The sequence below is a fragment of the Lepus europaeus genome, chromosome 6 (assembly GCF_033115175.1).
Source record: "Lepus europaeus isolate LE1 chromosome 6, mLepTim1.pri, whole genome shotgun sequence".
NCBI classification, from domain to species: domain Eukaryota; kingdom Metazoa; phylum Chordata; class Mammalia; order Lagomorpha; family Leporidae; genus Lepus; species Lepus europaeus.
The window spans coordinates 66120022-66143902 of NC_084832.1; the positions used below are offsets into that span (position 1 = coordinate 66120022).

The window sequence follows — 23881 nt, forward strand, 5'->3', positions numbered from 1 at the left end:
TTTGCAAGGCCTCGCTTTCTCTCTTTGTCTCTCTCTGTTTCTCTCTCTCTCTCTATCTACCTACCTACCTCTCTGTAATACTTTCACATGAATAAGAATAATTCTTTTAAAAAATTTGTTCGAACTCACCATTCATTAGGGTCTTCCACAGTGACAGAGTGCAGTTTACCCTGGTTTGGGCTAGGAGATTATAAAGCAAAAGTACACAATCAGAAAGGATGCTGATTTTAAGCTAAGTTTTTCAGATGAAATCAGTACAGTTATTCTAGATACAAATGGATTTTTACTCATATGTTTGAGGGTCTTTCCAAAAGTTTGTGGAAATTAAATAAGAACGTTAAGTTACTTTAGTGCAAAATAATTTTATTTTTATTTATTAATGATGTTGATTCATTCATGTGTGACCTAGTAGATTATAAACTTACTTTGTTGGATCAGAGAGCTATAGGTACTCATAAACTAGGTGGTCTTTAGTCACTACTTAAACCCAGTGTTGATGTTATTAGGAACACAACTTCATATTTCAGGTATAAACTTCTTAGTGATATGAGCTTAGTAATGCTCTAGATATAATTAAAACTATTATTAACTTAGTCACAGAGAGGGATAGCCCTTTGTGGTGCCACTTCATTCAACTCAACTTCAATTTGTAGGGACACATCCCTCTCACCTCACCTAAATTCTTGATTCTCAAGTCTCACCTTCACCTCCTTACTTCCTTACTTTCACCCATGTTTGTGGTTCTTGTCCATGAGATATGGTCAGGTAGCTGCAGACCTGAGTCAGGGGTTCATTCATCCAATAGTGTGTCTGGCATGGGTTATGGGTGTCTTGAGGCTTTGGGGACATTTCTAGGGTCTGTTAGTTTTCTTTTTCTGTGCTTAGGGCTCCTCTTCTCTGTGCTCAATTTTACCTTTTCCTTATTGCAAACAGGATTCCTTCTCAATTCCTTTTTGTTATATGATGAATATTGTCCCCCAAATTTGATTATTTATATCCTTAGCCTTGTAACTCACAATGTGAGCTGATGTGCTAATAGGCTCACTGGAAACTAAGCAGTTAAGACGAGGTTCTATTGGCATAGAGTGAGCTCCTAATCCAATAAGACTGGTGTCCTTATAAAAAGAAAAAATGTGAATGCAGGCACAAACAGAAAGCATGCCATGTACATATGTGAGCAGAGACCTGGGTAAGGACTCTCTAAGTGCCAAGGAATACCATAGATGGACAGCAATTGACAATAGCTAGGAGAGAGAGGCATAGAACAGATACATTGTTACTGACCTCAAAAAAGGCTATGTGCAGTAGTTCATTTTCCAGTTCTAACCCCTAGGTCTGTTATATAATAAATTTGTTTAAGACACTCAGTTTGTCATATGTTGTTACATTAGCTCTAGCAAATGAACACTGCCCACTCTACTTCAGTCGCATGCACAAATGATCTGATAGTTTTCCAAGAATTTTGGAACTAGTTATCAAAATGGGAAGAAGTCTGTTTCTTCTGACCTGTTCCTCTTTTATAGAACTGGATGCAAAAAAGAAAAAAAGTTACAAACAAAAGCTGGCACTGCTTTAGAAACAGTTTTGAAGGAAATCTACATTTAATATGTATTTAGACATATGTGTGTATATCTGTATAGAAGTAGGTATCTGACCTTTCATTTTCGACTCCGCCATGAGTGGATGCTGCTTCATTTAGAGCAGGGCTGCGGGTTAAATTGTACATAATCAAACACCACGTGAATTCATGAACTTCATTTTTTATTCAAATTAGTTATAATTGATCTATAATTTTAAATTGGTTAAACCTAAAAAGTCACAGTTATTTAAAAATTTCAGATGAAATCAGTACAGTTATTCTAGATACAAATGGATTTTTACTCATATGTTTGAGGGTCCTTCTAAAAGTTTGTGGAAGTGTGTCTGGCATGGGTTATGGGTATCTTGAGGCTTTGGGACATTTCTAGGGTCTAGGTTATTTTTCTGTGCTTAGGGCTCCTCTTCTCTGTGCTCAATTTTACCTTTTCCTTATTGCAAACAGGATTCCTCCTCAATTCCTTTTTGTTATACAATGAATTTGATTATTTATATCCTTAGCCTTGTAACTCACAATGTGAGCTGATGTGCTAATAGGCTCACTCCTTTTTGTCCAAAGTAAAAAAGTTTTATACAGTGGAAATTAAACTCTTAGGCCTATAAAATAAATATTCATGCCTCAAGACTTTTTGAAAATGTTATTAACTGTAACAATTTCATTATCTATGGGTTTAATGATATTAAAACACATGTACACAGCATACACTGACCAAATCAGGGTAATTAGCATTTTCATCTCATTATTCTTTCATTATGTTTGGAGATGCTGAGATTCTCTCTTCCAGTTCTTTGTAAAATATGTAATAGGCTATTGTCAGCCCACTGTGCAGTGGAACTGTAGGACTTACTCCTTCTAACTTTCTTTTGATACCCATAGTACAGCCACTCTCTGTAACTACCTCCTAGACCTCTTCAAGTTCTGGGTACCTATACCTCTTGTCCCAACTGATTTCCAGCTTTAACAGCCTCCCTCTCACCATCTCCTTGATTAAACCCATCATGGTTGCCTTTCCTGCTCCATAGATAGGGTTGAATCACTGCAAGCTAGAAGCAAGAGTTCCACCCAATGTGATAGTGGGTTTGGGCTGAGTGGATTAGCCTCACATGGTGGCAGTGCCCTGGAGCATGAGGGATTGATCCTGGGAATATTAGCTCCTTTCTTTTCACTGAAACCTCCTGTTTTCCCTGCCTACATCTACCAAGTGTTTGCTTCCAAAATGGGTTCTCTTCTCCCTTGTGTCACTGTGCATCTCACACACAGGTATTCTGATAGCTGCCTGGGTTCTGAATTGTGATAGGCTCAGGTTTCTAAAGTACACAAACATATCATGAGTACATATTTTCTGACCTGGCCCACTTTTTTACATCTAGGTAGAAAACACAAACAGGTTACACACAGACACTGACAGGCTGTCAATTAACTGTGTGCTGTCATAACGACTCCAAAATGGTTTCCCATGCAGACAACAGAAAACAAACTCACCTATTATTGACATTCTGGCTAGGGACAACCAAAATGTCTGTCAACGGATTATCATCCCTGTGAAAACAAACGAAAAACCAAAAATACCATCAGACAATTTGGAAGAAATGATGCTCTTTCCAGACAGGAGTTTCAGGGAACAAAGAATAAGTCATACATGCGAAAGCCTAGGGACACATGATGGGAACTAAAGCCACAGTTTAGGATCATGACAGCGAGACCTGTAAGCCTGCCTCAAAATATGCTTGTGTGTGTATGTGAGGGTGTGTGTGTCCATATGTGCTTGTGTATGTGTGTGTGTGTGTGTCCTTGTGAATGTAATTATTTACTAGAAATAGAAGGAAGCAAGGGGAAGCACCAATGTGATGGTTAAGAATCCTTCCCCACATTCTGTTCTCTGTCTCGTTCTGGTCAATGTCAGATAAATTTGGGAAATGAGAGGGAAATGACAGTGTAGGGATGGGGAAATCCATCTGGATAAAAGTTGATGTAAGGTTACAAATAAAGGGGTGGGGAAAATGCTGGAACAATTACAGTTGAATGGCAAAAATTAGTCCCTGGTGGCCATTTGGTTAGCCTGAAACCAGTAACGTAGGTAAGCATCTACCTAAACTATAAGATTTTATAAACTGAAGAGAGAGCATGAGAGCAGAATGATTATTTTTCTTTGTACTTTGTTTCTAGTATACCTTATTTTTTAGAGAAAATTTATTTGTGGAAAAATTAAAGTACTGAAAGTTTCTATATACTGATTATACTCATTCTGTCTCAGACAGTTTCTTCTATTCCTAACACCTTATATTCTTGTGGTACACTTGCTAATATACCAAATAAAACCCATAGTTGGGGTCAATTTATTGTATTGCACAGTTCTATGTGTTTTGCTAAATGCATGGTGTCATTGTCCATCATTACAGCATAAATTTCCCTGCCCTAAACCTTCCCTGCCTCCTACCTATTCATTCCTCTACTCATCCACCAATGCCTAGCAACTACTGATCATTTTTCCTGTCTCTATACCTTTCTAGAATTTCATATAGCTACAATCATATAGTAAGTAGCCTTTTCATATTGGCTTCTTTATCTTAACCATATGCATTCAAGGTTTCAACATGTTTTGTCATGGCTACATGGTTCAATGATTTTTAGTGCTGATAAATATGCCATTTTATGTACATGCTGGTTTGTTTATACACTCCTCTATCAAAGGATATGTTGGTTGCTTCCAATTCTTAATAATTACGAATAAAGTTGCTAGAAATATCTGTCTGTATGTAAGTTTCCATGTGGACATAACTTTCAAGCCAATTGAGTAAATACTTAAGGGTGCAGGTGCAGGGTCGTATAGTGAGACTATGTTTGGCTTTGCAAGAAACTGTCAAACTATTTTAGAAAGTGGCTGCATTATTTTGCATTCCCACCAGCAATGAATGAGGGTTCCCACTGCTCCACATCCTTGCCAGTATTTGGTATTTTCAGTATATTGATATATTTCAGTATTTTGGTATATTTCAGGGATTTTAGCCTTTCTAATAGGCATTTTTTAGTATCTTATCGTGTTAATTTGCAATTCTCTACCAATGTATGACTGTGAGCATGTTTTGATATGCTTAAGGACTGTCTGTATATCTTCAGGTTGAGGTGTCTGGTCAAAGGATTGTTATGTTTTCCTGCAAAAATCATTCCTTTATCATTACTTAATGGCCCTTGTTACAAATGACAATTTCCTTACTTTGAGCTCTGCCTTTTCTGAAATTAATACGGCCATTCTTGCTTTTTCAAAATTAGTGTTAGCACGAAATAGCTTCCTCTATTCTCTCATTTTTGTTCCACTTGTGTCTTTATACTAAAGTAGGTTTCTTGCAAACACTTTTTGGTTGGAAATTATTTGTGATCATTTTTCTATCTGACCCTATCCTTTAGTTGTTGTATTAGCTTATTTACATTTAAAGGGACTTTAATACAGTGGTGTTAATTGATAACTTTTTCAATTTTTCTCTGAGTTCACTGTATAAAAGTCCTTTAATCCCTTTACCCACATGGGAAACCTAGAAGAAGCTCCTGGCTGCTAGCTTCAGCCTTGCCCGACCCTGGTCCTTGGGCCCACTTGGGGAGATAGCCAGGGGATGGAAGCACTCTCTATTTCTCCTCTCTGTAACCTTTTCAAACAAACAAAGAAATCAGCTGGCGCCATGGCTCACTAGGCTAATCCTCCACCTGCGGCACTGGTACCCTGGGTTCTAGTCCCGGTTGGGGCGCCAGTTCCGTCCCGGCTGCTCCTCTTCCAGTCCAGCTCTCTGCCGTGGCCAGGGAAGGCAGAGGAGGATGGCCCAAGTACTTGGGTCCTGCACCCACATGGGAGACCAGGTGGAAGCACCTGGCTCCTGGCTCCTGGCTTCGGATTGCTGCAGCGCGCCAGCTGTAGCGGCCATTTGGGGGGTGAACCAACGGAAAAAGGAAGACCTTTTTCTCCGTCTCTCTCTCTCACTGTCTAACTCTGCCTGTCAAAAAAATAAATTAATAAACAAAGAAATCTCTAAAACAAATACAGATTTTGTAATGCTTTGTAATATTCTGTTCTGGTTTTCCTTGAGCATTATGAAATCAATGCAATAATTGAGAAAACAATACTTCTTGAGTGAACATTTTAATCCCAAACTTAATTTGTATTAATTAAATTATCTGACACTTCAAAGGTGTCTAGAAATAGATTTTAGATATTATTATTGGTCTGCCTGGTGATAATAGAAGTGTTTGGAGATCCATATTAGCATCATTTTTATATTCTGGCTTTTCAACCTTTTCTGCATTGATAATTTGTCTTCAGATTAAGTTTCAGACATCACATGTGCTCACAAATTTCAAAAATGAAATTAATGGTTCTTAAATTTTACAAGAAATTCCTTTGGCAAAACCTGTTCAAATGAACACATCAGAATCTACTCTTCTCATTATTCTTCAGTCATATTCAGTTATGATTAAGCCAGCATCTCTGAAAGGTTTCTAATGGAACGGTCGTCTGAAATTATTAATACAAAATAATAGCACTTATGTTTCATGTGTTATTCAAATACTTTACATATAATAATTCCTTAAGTCTCATAATACTCTTATGAAATCTATAGGATTATCTCCATTTGATAGATGAAAGCAATTAGCCTCAGAGAGGGTGACTAACTTTCCTACTATTACAAAATAGAAGTAACAGACATGAGATTGAAATTCTCTTATCGTTAATACTTACCTGACTTTTCAAATGTTTATGTAAGTTTGGGAAACTGATTGCACACATTTTGCTTGTTTTTAAGGATTTATTTATTTATTTCAAAAGCAGAGTTACAGAGAGAGAGGCAGAGAGAGAGAGAGAGAGAGAAATTTTTTCTTTGACAGGCAGAGTGGACAGTGAGAGAGAGAGACAGAGAGGAAGGTCTTCCTTTTGCCATTGGTTCACCCTCCAACGGCCGCTGCGGCCGGCGCACCGCCCTGATCCGGCAGGAGCCAGGTGCTTATCCTGGTCTCCCATAGGGTGCAGGGCCCAAGCACTTGGGCCATCTCCACTGCACTCCCGGGCCACAGCAGAGAGCTGTGTTGCCTGGAAGAGGGCAACCTGGACAGAATCTGGACCCTGACCGGGACTAGAACCCTGTGTGCCGGCGCCACAGGCAGAGCATTAGCCTAGTGAGCCGCGGCGCCGGCCAAGAGAGAAAAATCTTACCTGTGCTAGTTCACTCCTCAAATGGCTCCAACAGCCAGACTTGGGCCAGGCTGAAGCCAGGAGTCAGGAGCTTCATCCCTGGGCCCAAGTACTTGGACTATCTTCTGCTCCTTTTCCAGGTACATTAGCAAAAACATTGGATCAGAAAAGGGGCAGCTGGGACATCCCATATGGGATGCTCGTGCTGGAGTTGGTGGGCTTAAACCACTGTGCAGCAGCGCTAACTGCAGCATATTTCTTTTATAAATACCATGGATCTCTAAAAGGTGACCAGAATATGCTGCCGTTCCTGACTTATTTGAACACAAACCTCATACTGACAAAAGTATAAGAAACACATTACAGAAACAGTATGTTAAATGCTATTTAATTGTCCCTTTAGCAAACTAATTTTGTACTCAGCAATAGATCAAAACTCTAAGACCAGACAGATATGATTATTATATTATTCCTCAAATATTTAAAAAGAAGACTGTAGTCTAGATTTTCCAATAATTTTTGCCTGGTCTGAGGGTCCTTGGATGTAGTCTTTCAAGTATTATGCTGGTCTTCTGATGTCCTTGAAGCATGGCTGATAGGTATCTGCTATCTCTCAACAGGAAGACCAACAGGAATGTGTTGGGGATATAGCAATAAATCACCTTAAGGGAAAATGTTCAGACTGCCAAAAGGGGGGAATATGACTTTTTGATGCAGGTAGCCTCATTGTATGATTATCAGGTTTTCCTGATGGGTTCTACTGAGGAAGAGAGCTGGTCAATATTCAAATTACCCCTCAGATCCAGATGACAGACTAGGACAGCTAATCAAATTTCTTGGGGCACCAATCTATCTGGGAATGAGACATCCATACAATAAATGGGATATATTTCCAATGTTCAGGAGGCAAAAGCTCTCTTAAACCAATGGCTGCAGATAGGATCACCTAGGGGACAAGTCTCTGGTATACACTTACAGATATCACTCAGATTCTTAAATTGTGCTTATCCAAGGGGGAACTGTCTGTATAAGCATTCATCTGATCCACAGATTTTAATTTTCATACAGTTTTAGCATCTTCATGCTAAGTTGTAAGCCCCAGTGTCACTAATAAAAACACATTTGTAACCTTTATTTTGGTAATTAACAACAATTCAGGTGTTAATCATGACAAGACAACTGAAGCCCTTGTGGTGGCCTCTATGTGGAATGGTTTCCTGAGTTGGACCTAGCTTATCATTCCAGAATACATCATCCTCCGGTAGGGCAACCAGATTTCCCATAGGAAAAGCATAAAGTGATTGGCACATGCATATTATCACACCATCCAAACTAGTGTTTTTAAGGAAATTTCAGGCATAGATTAACAAGGTCTTTATTCTGTGAGCTTGACAAATTTCATCTCTATACAGTTTATATTTAGCAAGAATGAATGCACAGATTGCCTATCAGATTAACTAAAGTTGAAAGTTATGTTTAAAATTCAGTACATTAGAATAATATCACTTACGTATCAGTATTTTTCCTTTGAGAGAACCAGCGATACAGACGATTCTTTTTGAATCTCTTCATATCGCCATGCGGTTAAATTCAATCCATAATCTAAGAAAAGTAAAAGCGCTTATGAATTTTATATTCCATGTGTTTAGACACCTATCATATCCTTCAAAGGAGAAAGACTCACATAGAACTTATTAGGTATGGATCAGCATTTCTAAGGTCCTGAATCCATAAATGTAGGAAATCTACAGTATCATGTAATTTGATAACTTATGTGAAACATACATTCTTTATTTGCCCTTGGTATTTTAGTTCTAAAAGTAAAAGAAAACATTTTTTTGAAGATTCAATGATATTTACATTTACATGCAGTACACTTTTTTAAAACTTCTTGGCTGTTAAAATATTATTTATTATTTGGAAGACAGAATTATAGAGAGAGACAGAGATACAGAGTGAGAGAGAGAAAATCATCTATCTGATGCTTCACTCCCCAAATGTCCACAATGGCTGGAGCTCTGCTAATCTGAAGCCAGGAGCCAAGAACTTCTTCTGGATCACCCACATGGATTCAGGAGCCCAAGCACTTGGGCCATCCTTGGCAGCTTTCCCGAGCCATTAGGGGAGTTGGATTGGAAGTGGAGCAGCTGGGACTCGAACTGCACCCATATGGAATGTTGGCACTGCAGTAGCTTTACCTACTATGCCAGAGCAACAGCTTTATCCACTACACCACAGCACTGGCCCCAGAATAGACATTTAAGAGCATCCAATTGCTACCCAGAACCCAGAAAATGCAACAGAATCTGTTTCAACTCAATAGCTGTATCATCATAGTGACTTATGATGTTTCCATCCTGAAATATTCTGTAGAATAAATCAAAGAAGTGTGAGAAAAAGAGATGTGTCCCTCAACATTACACTAAGTAGCTTTATGTCATATAAGAAAATTGGAAGTCACAGGAAAATAAGACATTTCCAGGGAAAAACAACATGATGACTACACTTATGCAGTCAGAATTGTGCCATAAGTCCCTAAATTCTTGGCAAGGAGAAAAAATAAAATATAATAGAAAAATAATTATTTTTAAAAATAAATAGTCCAATTTGGGCATAAAAGTTGATTTTGAGTTTTGGACCCATGCCACAGCCATCTGTAAATTTTATACATTTGAAAGGATACCAACTCATTGGCAGAAAGGGTAGAAATTCCCAAGCTCCCAGTCTACCACCTAGTGCTGCAGAGATGTGCTAGAGGCACATCTTTAGATGTGAACCAGGGTGACCCAAGGCAAAGTGGGATTTCTAGGAATATTCTTTCTCTTACTATGCCTCAGAAGAGGCTAGAAACAACAGGATACAGTAGCTCTCATTATTGTGCACTCCTGCAGGTTTCTCTAAAAGGGAGGTAACTTTTTTAAGATCTTGATTCAAGTTTCCTCTCCAACTATCCTTCAGAATAATGGTTTTCCCTTTTTTCATAGTTTCTTATGTGTGTGTGTGTGTGTGTGCATATCCTTTTCTTATTTTTAATTGCCCCAAATCAGAGTTTGTTAAGTCAAATCTTCACTCAATTCCTTGCCAGCAACAAGGTCACTGCTACTTAACCAATATCGACTTAGTTGTTCACTGGTCCCAGAGGGTAAGGGAGATTTGGGAGGTCTCCCAGAGGGGAGAGGAATGTTAATCAATGCTCTTCTCACCACTGGGCTCAAGGCTATCTTCCTATCTATGAGCCCTAAAGACTCTCAGCTCATCCCCACTCTCTTCCCTCCTTTTTCTCCAGCTATACACCTCCATTCATTTCATGAGAATGAGAGGGCAGGGGATAGGATGGGGGACCTTGGTCAGAGATCCTTACCACCATGTCCTACGCCTTTGGCTGCGAACATGCCAATGAAAGAATAAGAGTTCCATGTCCATGGCAACCACAGATTCTGGTGGTCTTGAGATCGTTGTGAGGAAAGAATGGAATGGATTTGATCCCATACTGCAAAGATTTTTTTTAAAGACACATGCTGTTTGTTTAAAAGATGGGTGATAGAGTACACCAACATCAAATACTCCAGAAGAATAATCTCAAAGCAGAGATTGTTTTATCTGTTATTTTTTCTTTTGTATATAATGGAGGGGCTTCTTACACACACAGATACTTCAAAAACTAACTTTATTTTCTTTGTGGGTTGGAAGACTCAATACTGTTAGGATGTCAGTTCTCCAACAAAATGGAGTACAAATTCAATGCAATCTCAACCAAAAATTTCAGTCGACTTTAAAAAAATTTTGGTAGAAATTGGCAAGTTGTTCCTAAAATTCATGTGGAAATATAAAGGAATTCCAAAAACCAAACAACTTTGATAAAAGAACAAAGTTGGAAGGCAAACATGACTTTTTAGGACAGACATAAGTAAAAATAAATCAATAAAACAACCAAAAGAATAACAAAGAATCAAAAATCAAAGTATATACCCACACAAATAGACAACAAAGATAGAAAGGGAAATCAGCCATGCAGGATAGTATTTTAAAAAAAAATGGTGGTTGATTGATTGAAAAATTAACTTCAATATATAAGTCTCATCATATAAAAAACCAGATAAATAAATGCAAAACTCACAATCAATAAAATTTCAAGAGAATACTCTATGGCCTATATTAGTTTTCTAGATACAACACCAAAAACATGATCCACAAAATAAAAACTGACCAATTGGTCTTCATCAAAATGTAAAACTTCTCTCCAAAAGACAGTTAAGAGAATGAGAAGGGATTACACAGCCTGGGAGAAAATCATTCCAAAGCATATATTTTAAAAGAGACATCCAAGAGATACCAAGGTGGCAGAATTGAAAGATAACTGCTGTAATCAAAGGGAAGACAGTTAAAAAAAATGGAGGGAGTGCAATCTCAGGGAGCAGTTAGGAAGAAAACTGCAGTAGAAAATCCACAGGAGTTAGAAGGACGCTGTAGATCTAAGTGCGAGGGTGTGGACATGCAGCATGAACACAGATGCAACACAGGACCCTAGCAGCCAAGAGCCTCAGCAACAGCTTTGGAGGAGAATGAGGTGAGAATAAACTACAGCAGTCCAAGCCACCAGCCAAAAAGCTGTGTGTAGACATGAGTCTGGCTTGGAGCCCTGTGGGGGACAGTGTACCTGCCATCTTAAAGGAAAACAAAGGAGCCTGTTTCTCTCTCCTCCTACTACCTAACCATGGTGTCCTGTAACTAGCTGAGAGGGTGGGTGCCATTTGGTCATAGGTAACAGCTGCATCAGCTTGTGTCTGTACACCTAGCTACCACCCAATAGGAGATGCCTGTGTCTAGCTGGGAGAACTGATGGGTGACTGGACACCCATGACTGTGGGAGCCTTGTGTGCAAGGACTGTGAAAACAACTGTGTCAGTGTAGGAGGGTGCAGGGTGTGGCTAGGTCTCTGGGGAGTTGCAGTGGGCAGGTCCACACACTCCAGGCTCATTGATTGCTTTGGGAAGGCCATTACTGAGGGATCTGTGCTTACATTAAAGACTGCATGGATCCTTTGTCTGTTTCATGTGGCAGCATGGATGAATATTGCACCCACTGGGGATAGCACCTGGGCATTTTTCACCTTGGAGGAGAGGAGGTGAGCATGAGACTATGCCAACAGAGCTCATCAAACTCTCAACACTAATAAAAAAAAAGATTGACATTTACCACATTCAACTTGGGTGTTACTCTAGACATTCCCCTCACTCTGGAGCACTGAACAGAGCTCTCTGGCAACACCCAGCACAGACCTCTGAAAGAGCAGACACTACACTATGCCACAGAGGCATAGTCCAAAGATAAAAGCCACCAAGAGAAAAAAAAAAAACACCTAACAAATATCTCCACAAATGCTTGAAATAAACAAAGAAAATCTAGAATCAAATAGGGAAGACTACATGACACCCCCAAAGGAACACAACAATACTTCAATACTAGAATGTGAAGATGGAAAGTCTGATGAACTTCCAATTTCATAAAACTGATTGTAGGATTATTTAGAAGTAATGAGGGGCAAATTCATGAATTCAAGCAATCTATGTGTGACATGAATTAACATGTTTCCCATGAAATTGAAATATTAAAGAGAAATCAAAATAAAATATTACAAATGAAGAATTCAATAGATCAAATAAAAAATGGGGTAGAAAGCTTTAACAACAGACTCAGTGAGGCAGAAGAAAGAATATCTGAGTTAGAAGATAAGTCTCGGGATACCGCGCCCGCAGGATGTTCGCCTGCTGGGCCGGGCAGTCAGGAAACATGAGAAGGCCTCAGTATTCCGGTTCCTGGGCCGTGCGCGCCCGTCTGGGTAAATAAAGCCGAGACGACGGCGGTGGCGGCGGTGAGCGCGCTGGAGCCGGCGCGGGGAACATGCGGCGGGGATGGGAGTGCGCCTAGCCTCGGGGCGGGAGAGCCAGCCGCCCAGCAGCTGCTTGCCGGCCCCGCAGCCCCAGAACCCCAGCCCTGTTGCCGAGCTCCGGGCGGCCCGGCCCCGAGGCGCTGCGGCCGCACCGCGCGCCCCCGCCAGCCCGCACCATGAACACCATCGTCTTCAATAAACTCGGCGGCGCCGTGCTGTTCGAGGAGCGAGGCGCTCTGGAGCGGGAGCGGGGCGGCCGGCCCTACGGAGGCGGCGGCGTCCTGGACAGTCCCCACGACCGCCCCGAGGTGGGCCTTCCCGACGGCCCGCCCCTCAAGGACAACCTTGGCCTGCGACACCAGAGGACCGGGTCCCGGCAGAATGGCGGGAAGGTGAGACACAAGCGGCAAGCCCTGCAAGACATGGCGCGGCCCCTGAAGCAGTGGCTTTACAAGCACCGCGACAACCCGTACCCCACCAAGACCGAGAAGATTCTCCTGGCCCTCGGTTCTCAGATGACACTGGTGCAGGTGTCAAATTGGTTTGCAAACGCAAGACGTCGCCTTAAGAACACTGTTCGGCAGCCCGATCTGAGCTGGGCTTTAAGAATAAAGCTGTACAACAAGTACGTGCAAGGGAACGCCGAGCGGCTCAGCGTGAGCAGCGATGATTCGTGTTCTGAAGATGGGGAAAATCCTCCCAGAGACCACATGAACGAAGGCGTGTATCCTGCTCCAGTTCATCACACTGCGGCCAAAAGCGAGAGCTCAGCCGTAAAAGCTGGGGTGAGGCCAGAGTCAGGGGCCAGCGAGGACTACGTGTCACCCCCAAAATACAAGAGCAGCTTGTTGAACCGCTACCTTAACGACTCTTTGAGACACGTTATGGCCACGAACACCACCAGGGTGGGGAAAACAAGGCAGAGGAACCACTCAGGATCTTTTAGCTCCAACGAATTTGAGGAAGAGCTGGTGTCTCCATCGTCATCGTCAGAAACAGAGGGCAACTTTGTCTACCGCACAGACACTCCAGAAAATGGATCCAACTAGGGTGACGGCGCAGCTAACAGAACGCGGCCGAGCAAGGACGACACGTATTGGAAGGAGATCAATGCAGCCATGGCTCTCACAAACCTGGCCCAAGGGAAGGACACTCTGCAAGGGACCGCCAGCTGCATCATCCAGAAGTCATCCCATATAGCGGAAGTCAAGACGGTCAGGGTCCCCCTGGTGCCGCAGTTCTAAGGGCTTGTCACTCTCAGATCCTATCCCTGCCTTCTCTGCCGTCCTTGTCCTTAAGAGCCGAAGCTGGGGTGCAAATGACTCTCTTGCAAACCTCTTCCTCTTTTTAATTACCCTAAGTATATCATTTAGTTGCTTCTATAAAAGACATATAAATTATAAAAAAAACCTCATTTTAATCGAAAGTATTAACTTATTTTATGTTACTCAAACTATGCATAAAACGCCTGTCTTACCATTACAGTAAGTGCCTTATTTCCCGAAAGTCAGCACCAACGTGGGCAGAGTGGGGCGGCTGTGTCTCACATGCCAGCCCCAGATGGTCGTTAGGCTGCATGCATCAAGCCGAGACGGACCTAACTCTTCCAGGACTGGAACCAGAGTTGCTAGAAGCCCTGCAAGCATATTCAGTAGTGCCCACGTTGGAACTTGGAAATCGGTGCAGCCCACATGAAATGCTCTTTCCAGAAGATTTCGACACTGCGTCTTTCACAGCGACAGTGAGAATTTTATGCACACGTCCTTAGCCTGCAGATCTGATCTATCGCAAACTTCCACAGTGCGGGGGCACTGCGAGCCGCATAATGTGTGTATTTAAAAGTTGATTCCTTCAAATGAATTTAAAACTGCAGTGAATATGTGGTGACCAGCAACCCTGTTTTTAAGGACAATGTCCAGTAGAATTGATTTGGATTTTCACTTTCTCAAGTTTGGCTGAAGTTTAAAAAAAAAAAAAAAACTCAAAAGTTTTCATTAGAAAAAGAGTTTACTTTTAAAACTTGTAATGTTGTTTGCATTAAGAGTTCAGTATTTTTTTCTGAGAAGAGAAAGCTGTTTTTCATATGGAATGACTAAAAACTTTTTTTGTTTGGTTCATTTCAAATTATAATTGCTGGTGGACGATTTGTATTGCAATGAGAACAAGACAATGAAATGTATCTATGCGAATAGTACATATACGTGCGTAAAATTGATTTTTAAATTTAAAACATATGGAAAGCAAAACCTGGAGCAGCCTCTGAGTTTTGCCAACGAGGATATTTAAGTAAAAATTAAGTGAAATCATGCATTCAGAGAAAGAGAGTTCTGTTTCTAAGTTAGACTACCATTCAGGGAGAATAATCAATCTCAGAAGAAGAAGATCTTTTCCAATAAAACAATAATATTCTGATCAACTTGGGAAGACTTGAAACTTGAATAAGCAGTGGAAATGCCAACTGTACCGGAGTGCGTGTGCTACAGAAACATAAAAAGGATTGGGCTTTTTTATGGTCAGATTTTTTTTCTGGGTATGTCATCTATTTTTAAATTGTTTTTTTTTTTTTTTTAAACTGGAAAGTATTTTTGTGAGTGTGAATAAGAACTGGTAGTGCAGCCCTGTGGTAGCATTTTTCTTTATTTTGCAAAATGTTTTTAAAACCAAAGGTTGCTCCAGTTGATGTATGGACAGCATCAGTCTTGATATAAAGTGTAGGTCACTTTTTCATGTATCATAGCCTTTGGGGGCTTGGGTTTATTTAGTGTAATGAAGATAATTTGATATAAAATATTTTGTACATATATATTTTTACTTTGTTTTCTAATTCGCTGTTTGCAGTGACAGTAAATGCAAAGCAAGATATGTAAGTTATGACTGTATGAACAGATGAAGTATGCGTTTTTGGTTTAGATCCTTAACTAGTTCGAAGTTCATGGTTAAAAAAAACACTTGGGAATCTTTACAAAACAATTTTTGCAAAAATGTGAGTACGTCAATGAAAACTAAGGACAAATACTTCACTCTTTTTCATACTATTGTAAGTTATTCCGGTATGAATTATTATAATAAAAGTGTTTTTGTTTTAACATTTTTCTGTTAGATGAGTGACTGCTGGTTGTATTTTGTTTGAATTAGTCATGATTCATTTTTGTCATTTTTTTTTGGAAAAAAAAGCAAAAATGTGTTTTGTGTTATGAACTATAAATGACAAGCCAGTATAGGACCACAATTCAAATGATTTTTGTTTTTAAATACCAAAGCATGCCGTCTGGCATATAAACACATCAAGATTTTATAATTAGCACATCCTTGGCAATAGTTGCCATTGCAATTACTTTTAATTTATTTTTTCTTTTGCTGCTTTAAACATTTTCTGGAAATTAAAGTTCTTTCAGACTCTCGCACGATGCTGAGTCAGCAGCTGAGGCTCTAACTCGTTATTTATGTTGTAGAGAAAGAGAGTGACCTCTCTCCTTTGTTTTGCCAGATGTAATCATTTTAATAAAATTAAGACGTGCCAGGAGTTCTTGACAGATTTAAAATAAAGTTAATTTCTAGACCTCAAAAAAAAAAAAAAAAGAAGAAGAAGAAGATAAGTCTCTGGAAATTTTACAGTCGGATCAAAAAAAAAAAAAAAGAAATTAGAAAACTTAAAAACAATGTTGAGGCCGGTGCTGTGGCTTAACAGGCTAATCCTCCGCCTTGCGGTGCCAACACACCGGGGTTCTAGTCCCGGTTGGGGCGCTGGATTCTATCCTGGTTGCCCCTCTTCCAGGCCAGCTCTCTGCTATGGCCCGGGAAGGCAGTGGAGGATGGCCCAAGTGCTTGGGCCCTGCACCCGCATGGGAGACCAGGAGAAGCACCTGGCTCCTGGCTTCGGATCAGCACTTTGAGCTGGCCGCAGCGGCCATTGGAGGGTGAACCAACGGCAAAAAGGAAGACCTTTCTCTCTCTCTCTCTCTCTCTCTCTCTCACTATCCACTCTGACTGTCAAAAAAACAAAACAAAACAAAACAAAAAACAAAACAAAAAAACAAAAAACCAATGTTGGAGATTCATGGGATACTCAAAGGACCCAACATATGGGTCTTTTCCTACTCCTCTTTCTTCAAATGGAAATCTCTCCTTCTTCAGCCCACTCTAGCAGAGACCCACAAACGGGAAACCTGAGTTTCCTAAGGGATTGTTTGCCCCCAACTAAAAATGACAAAAATACTGGAAGAGCCATGCCTTTCATGACTTATGCTTCTGTTACCCAATTTAACCTAAGAAAGACAGAAAGTTCTCGACAGATACTACAGTGTTCTCAAGGATACTCCTCACAGTAAATTTCACAAAAATCAACTGTTTCTTTCATTGTATTATGTTTCTGCATATGTGGTATTGATAGAAATATCTAGGTGTGTATGAGAGCAATTAAAAAGGTTCATGAAAATGGATTTGAACAATAAGTTTATATTGATGCAAACATTCTGAAATGCCGGCATACATAACTCATATTTCCATTCACTTTTCCTTTTAAAAAAGATTTAATTGGAAGGTAGAGTGACAGAGAGAGAGTGGAAGAGAGTGAGTGAGAAAGAGATAGCTACTCTTTACTGGTTCATTTCCTAAATGGCCTCAAATACTAGGGCTGGATCAGGCCAATGTCAGGAGACAGAAACTCCATCTCATTTTCGCATATGGGTGACCAGGCTCAACTTTGGGCCATTAGCCATGTCCTTCATAGATGCATTAACAGGAAGTTGGATTGGAAGGGGAACAGGCAGAACTCTTTTAGCTGGGATGAGTTAAATGACAGAGACTGGCTCAATGGATTAAAAAAGAAAACCCATCAGTGGATTAAAAAAGAAAACTCATCTCTTTGCTGCCTACACTGACAAAGAGGCACACAGACTGAAAGTGAAAGGAGGGAAAATGATATTCCATGTGCTTTTTGATGATTATTCATGCACACACCCATACATATGCACACATAACACATAAACATACACAAATAAATATATATAATCTGACAAAAATGCAACCCTAAAAGACTAGGGATTAAAGTATTAGTTCACTCTGGATATACTTTTGTTTTAAGAGTCCTGAGATAGTCATTATTGTCACATGAAGCCTCATTTTTAATTTTTAAAAATACCTACCACATTCAAATTAATGATATGCACACGTGTACTTATATATCAATCAGTTCACAGGTAGTAGCTTAATTTTAAGTATTGTATATAGTTGCCTGTGTCTTTCAGGGGGTTCATGTATACATATACACATATTGCATTTGTTTTTCACTCATTTTTCATTGATGGATTCCACATAACTAATGATGCCGATTCATTTGGGTGTGAGCTAAGGGAATATAAAGATATATAGTCAGAAATCACACAAGATTTTATCTTATTATTTTATATTTTAAACTCTCAAAATTACAAAACAAAGAATATTAAAAACTGCAAGAGAAAAGTATCAAGTCAGCTTTAAGTGAAATCCATTAGAATTGTAACAGGTTTTTCAACACAAGCCAGGAGAGAATACAATGATATATTCCAAGTTCTGAAAACAAAAAGTCTACCAGAATGCTTTAACCAGCTTAGCTATATTTCATAAATGAAGAGAAATAGAATTCTAAGACACAAAAATTGAAGAAATTGGCCTATTTCGGATCAGCTTTATAAACAATGCTTAAAGAAGTCCTATAAATAGAACCAAAGAAAGATAACTGTCATGATGGAAATACATGAAATTATTGAATTTCTGACATTGATTTACTTGTTGAAAGTGGCAGAAGATGCTGATTCATTCCTCAAATGGACACGATAGCCAGGGTGAGTACAGGCCAAAACCAGGAGCCAGGAAGTCCATTCTGGTCTCCCACATGGGTGGCAGGGGCCCAAGTAGTTGAGACATCTTCCCACTGCTAGCTTTAATACGGAGCTGGATTGGAAGCACAGCATCAGGGAATTGAATGGTCACTCTGAGGCAGGATGACATTACAAGTGGCAAGTAAACCTCTGCTCCACAACACTGGTTCCCTTCCTCAAACTTTTTGAAATGTCTTTATTCATTGATTTGGACCTTACATTTCACTGATGGGTCTTCATAGATTCCTGATGTCAATGCACTCAAGTAAGATCAAGAGGATTAAAGAATAGTACATAGGCATAAATCATATGTGATGACTTACTTTTTCAGTCAAGTGATCACATGTATCCTAAAGCTTGATTTTTTTTTTTACAGGCAGAGTTAGACAGAGAGAGAGAGAGAGAGAGAGAGAGAGAGAGAGAGAGAGAGAAAGGTCTTCCTTTTTCCATTGGTTCACCCCCCAAGTAGCCGCAACGGCTGGTGTGTTGCAGCCAGCGCGCTGCGCCAATCCGAAGCCAGGAGCCAGGTGCCTCCTCCTGGTCTCCCATGCGGGTGCAGGGCCTAAGAACCTGGGCCATCCTCCACTGCACTCCCGGGCCACAGCAGAGAGCTGCCCTGGAAGAGGGGCAACCAGGACAGAATCCGGCGCCCCGACTGGGACTAGAACCCGGGGTGCTGGCGCCACAGGTGGAGGATTAGCCTAGTGAGCCACAGTGCTGGCCTAAACTTGATGTTTTAATATGCATCTGCATGTTACTACTTTGAGTCTGGTGTTTTAAAATTAGGAATGAGTTTATATGGTGGTAATGATTACCTCAGGCTGGTGAAAATAGTACTATGTCCAGTTTTATGTTATCATCTTACCACTGATATGTGAAAGGCTTTTGTGGTAGAATTTATTTAAAATTCAACTTCACTTTCTGATTACACATTGCTTTTTTTTTTTTCGTAAGGTTTTCTTTTATTTAAAAGATCATTCACAAAATACCATATCCATAGATTTCCTTTCTGTCCTAGAGCTGAATGTGGCGAGTGTCTGGAATTCCATTCTTACATTACAAGTCAGCCGCGCTGCCCGGGAGTTTGGAGGAATCGGCTTTGTCTATCGTTTCCACATTGAGGATGTGAGGCATCGGGTCGGATCACAACCACGCAATGCATGTCTGTCTTAAGTTAAGTATTGGTGTTACACAAATGGCTCTCGTCTGGAAGCGGGAGTGGCAGGAGGAGGGAGGGAGTTCTGTAAATTGCTGCGACCTCGCAACGATGGCAGAGAGAAGCCGCGGCCGGAGCGGGGCCGCACTGCCCGCGGACCCCCGTCCGCGCCCACGGGAGCAGAGCGAGACGGGGCACTGGGGCACGGCTCGTGTGTTCACGGCCAGGTGTGCCGGCTCCAGGGCCTCTGCCTCAGCCCTGCTCTGGGGGACGCGCTCCACGCTGCACACGGGCACACAGTGTCCCCAAAACTCGGTCACCTCCGGTCGGCGGAGCTTCGCCGGCTCGGCCTGGCAGACTTTCTCTGAATCCACCGAGGGAAATAAAGTGCTCGGGGCGGTGGGCGGCCCGGGCTTCTCTCTGCTCTCACGCAGGAGCACGGGGGAGGGATGCGCGGACATGGGGGCTGGTGCAGGCCTCCCGGGCGCTGGCCAGCACCGGCACTGGCGCCCCTGGGAGTGTGCGGTGGTCGACACGGACTGCTCCCCGATAGCCCACGCCAGCCTCACCCTTCCCACGGCGGGGGTGGGGTGGGGCATCGGTGCCCAGCAGACAAGCCGCTGCCTCGCTAGCCGCAGCAACACAGAACTCGGCATGCAGGCTGGAGAAGCACTGAGGAGCTCAAAGGCACCGCCTGAGGCCGGCCAGTGTCTAAAAGAAAGAGAGCGAGCCGCGAGAGGGGGGAGCACCTGAGCCTGGCCACGCCCGCCCCGGAAAGCCCAGTGTTGGAAGCAAAACGGGGGGGCGGGGGGGGGGGAGGTCAGGAGGAGGGCGGGGTGGGGACGGCAGGAAAAGAAAAGGCATGGAGCAGGCATGGAGCTACAGCAAAGCCAAGAATGTACTAAAACCACTTGTCAACAGCTGACATACACATTGCTCTTACTATATCAAATGCCATTACTTCCTAAGTACATCTATCACCTCCTTACTTTCATTCCAAATGGCTGTTTTTCCTGCCCCTCAGAAACAGTCAAGTAAATTTATGTGTGAGTGGCTCCATCTTGTGTGTTGGAGTGTTTGGTGTCAGGGATAAAGCTCATATGATGGTAGAGACCTGGAGGATGAGGAACACACCCTGGTTCCATTAGCTCCATTCTTCTCTGCTGCAGGCTCCACTTCTTCCTATCCACTGGCACCTCCTGGCTTCCAATAAGGCTCTTTCCTTTCATCTGTCAGTACAGTAAAGTCTAACACAGATGGCCAGCGCCACGGCTTAACAGGCTAATCCTCCACCTTGTGGCGTTGGCACACCGGGTTCTAGTCCCGATTGGGGCGCCGGATTCTGTCCCGGTTGCCCCTCTTCCAGGCCAGCTCTCTGCTATGGCCCGGGAAGGCAGTAGAGGATGGCCCAAGTGCTTGGGCCCTGCACCCGCATGGGAGACCAGGATAAGTACCTGGCTCCTGGCTTCGGATCAGCACGATGCACCGGCCGTGGCGGCCATTGGAGGGTGAACCAACGGCAAAAAGGAAGACCTTTCTCTCTGTCTCTCTCTCTCTCACTATCCACTCCTCCTGTCAAAAAAAAAAAAAAAAAAAAAAAGAAAGAAATATCTAGGTACATGTATAAGTATATATATAAATATACATTTACATGTTCACATACATATCTTCTCAAGTTATTTGTGCTCACACTTGGTAACACCTTGACCATACATAACTGATTCCAATTTGTTTGGGTGTGGGCTCAGATATAAAAGTACATAGTCAGAAAGGTATAATTTTAACTTTTTTCTATCAAATAGCTACAGTTGCTCCAGATAAAAACTATTTGGTGTTTATCCAAGTGTATAAGAGTCCTTTAGAAAATTTATAGAAGTGAAATGCAAAGGTAAGTTTTTTAGTGCAAAATAATTTTTAAATCTATGCATCATAATTTTCTCCATGCATCTTTGAAGATGCCTTTTATACATGGATTTTAAAATCTTTAAATACATGTCCATAACTTTTGAAAGTTCCTTGGTATATCACTGCTTGAATGTGATGTGTTATTTATTACTAGAAATGAGGCTTTATTTGCCAATAATGAAGATCTTAGTCCTGAGAAAATCTGTTACCAGATTCATGTAAATTTTTTATTACTTTGGCCCACTCTGTGACAGACTTTTATTTAGAATTTATTTTCAAATTCAACTTTAGTTAATAGGTGCATGTCACTCTCATTCCACATAAACTCCTGATTCTCATGTCCCTCCCTCTACTCACTACTTTCACTCATCATTGCCTTTTCTGCCCATGAGATATGGTAGAGCAGCTGTGGGCCTGAGCAGGGGCTTCCTCCAAAATGATGTTGGGGTTTGGGGCACCGCCCTCACATGGTGGCAGAAATTAGAAGGTGAGGCACACATCAAGGTTCCAGTAGATCTTATCATTTCTGGGATGAACCCACTGTTTCCTGTCTACTAGCTCGTCAAACTTTACTCCAAATAGGATTCGCTTCCTCAATGGGCTATTCTAGTGGATACTAACGAATGAGACAGCTGACAATTTCCTAAGGAATTGTCTGCTACTAAGAGTGACAAGTCTACTGACTGGAACAGATGTGCCTTTCACAACCAGTGTACCTTATGCATATTTTGATCTCAGGAAAATAGAAAGCTCTCCACAGATCCTATAGTAAGAAGACTTAGAAAGTGTCAAGACACCCTGTGTTCCTCAGGATACTCCCAAAGGTGAATTTTACTAATCCCAACCTCTTTCCTTCTTTCATTGTATTATTTTGGCAGATGTTGACAGAAATATTTATCTGTGATTATATATATATATATATGTATATATATGTTATATTATATATAATATGTTATAGATGACAAATACATATAAATGCATATATATACTTGTGTATATGTATATCTTTTAAAATTTATTTGAACTCACCCTTCATTGAAGTTGTCCAAATCATTAATGACTACAATTAACCTTGGTATGGCTAAGAGATTATAAAATAAAAGTACACAGACAGGAAGGATGCATGATTTTAACAAGTTTTTTGCATCAAATCACTAAGTTATTCTAGATACAAACAGATCTTTATTCATATGTTTGAGGGTCCTTCAAATAGTTTGTGGAAATGAAATGGAAAGATTTTGTATTAGTGCAGAATAAATTTGAAATCCATAATTTTCCTTAATTGTAATTGCTATCTAACTTTTGAAGACCTTTTTTATGTATGAAGTTCAAATATTTAAATACCATTTTCCTCAAATCTTTGAAGTTCTTGGTATATCTCACACACACACACACACAAATTCATTTATATCTTATCACCTTGTATTGGTGGTAGACTGGACAGTGCTAGAGGATTAAAAAGGTACATAGTAAGATGCCATGTGACTTGCTAAATTTGCTGTTTTATTTCAAAATGGTTACAATTACTCAATTTATACACTGGTTGACCATTTAAAAATTCTTATGTAAATCAGTTATTTGGTACAGAATATGCCATAGTCCTTAAAAATGATGTTTTATATCATTGTAGTGAACTTTAGTCCTGTCAAAAATGTAATGGTTCAGTATTTAAGTATAATTTCCTTTTTTAAAGATTTATTTGTTTATTTGAAAGAGTTACACAGAGGTCTTCCATCTTCTGGTTCACTCCCCAGTTGGCCACAACAGCCAGAGCTGTGCCAATCTGAAGCCAGGAGTCAGGAACTTCTTCTGGTCTCCCACGCAGGTGCAGGGGCCGAAGGACTTGGACCATTTTCTATTGCTTTCTCAGGCCACAGCAGAGAGCTGGATCAGAACTGGAGCAGTCGGGTCTTGAACCAGTGCCCATATGGGATGCCAGTGCTTCAAACCAGGGCATTAAACCACTGCACCGCAGCGTCGACCCCTAAGTATAATTTCTTACTACTGAACCTGAAGCAAATGTGTAAAAATCTTTGTGATGGAATTTATTTGAAATTCAACTTTAGCACACTTATTTCACCTAAAGCCCTGCTTCCTAAGTCACTGGCCAGGGTGATTTAATCTCTCTACAACTTAATTTCCTCATTATCATCAGGGTGGTCCCGCTTCCCTTCAGAGAGCATCTATTCTAGTAGTTGGAGGACTGTGTCAGGGTTCCTGCCAATGTAATGTTATTTTTAGCTTTGGAGTACCAGCCTTACTAGGTGGGAGAGGATGAGGGACACATCCAGGCTCCATT

At 41.0% G+C, this 23881-nt stretch overlaps 2 protein-coding genes and 1 long non-coding RNA gene across 5 annotated transcripts in view; 2 read left to right on the top strand and 1 right to left on the bottom strand.

The window, feature by feature from the left end:
* Positions 1–20473, top strand: part of LOC133761679 (uncharacterized) — a 31507-nt gene extending 11034 nt beyond the window's left edge. For all 3 annotated transcript variants that reach the window (XM_062194266.1, XM_062194267.1, XM_062194265.1), the window contains exon 2: positions 19540–20473. In XM_062194266.1, the coding sequence (XP_062050250.1) occupies positions 19678–20430 (753 nt within the window). In that variant the 5' untranslated portion in view covers positions 19540–19677 and the 3' untranslated portion in view covers positions 20431–20473. The remainder of the gene's footprint in view (positions 1–19539) is intronic.
* On the bottom strand, positions 130–17982 carry LOC133761681 (uncharacterized). The gene is made up of 5 exons (XR_009866213.1): positions 17808–17982; positions 8284–8375; positions 3080–3136; positions 1656–1706; positions 130–180 (listed from the first exon to the last, which is right to left on the bottom strand). It is a non-coding gene; the product is annotated as an uncharacterized LOC133761681 (long non-coding RNA).
* LOC133762354 (homeobox protein Mohawk-like) lies at positions 12840–13969 on the top strand. Its single transcript, XM_062195355.1, is given in 1 exon segment — positions 12840–13969. A coding segment is annotated over 1 exon segment (1068 nt). The 3' UTR covers positions 13908–13969.
* Positions 20474–23881: the final 3408 nt, after the last annotated feature.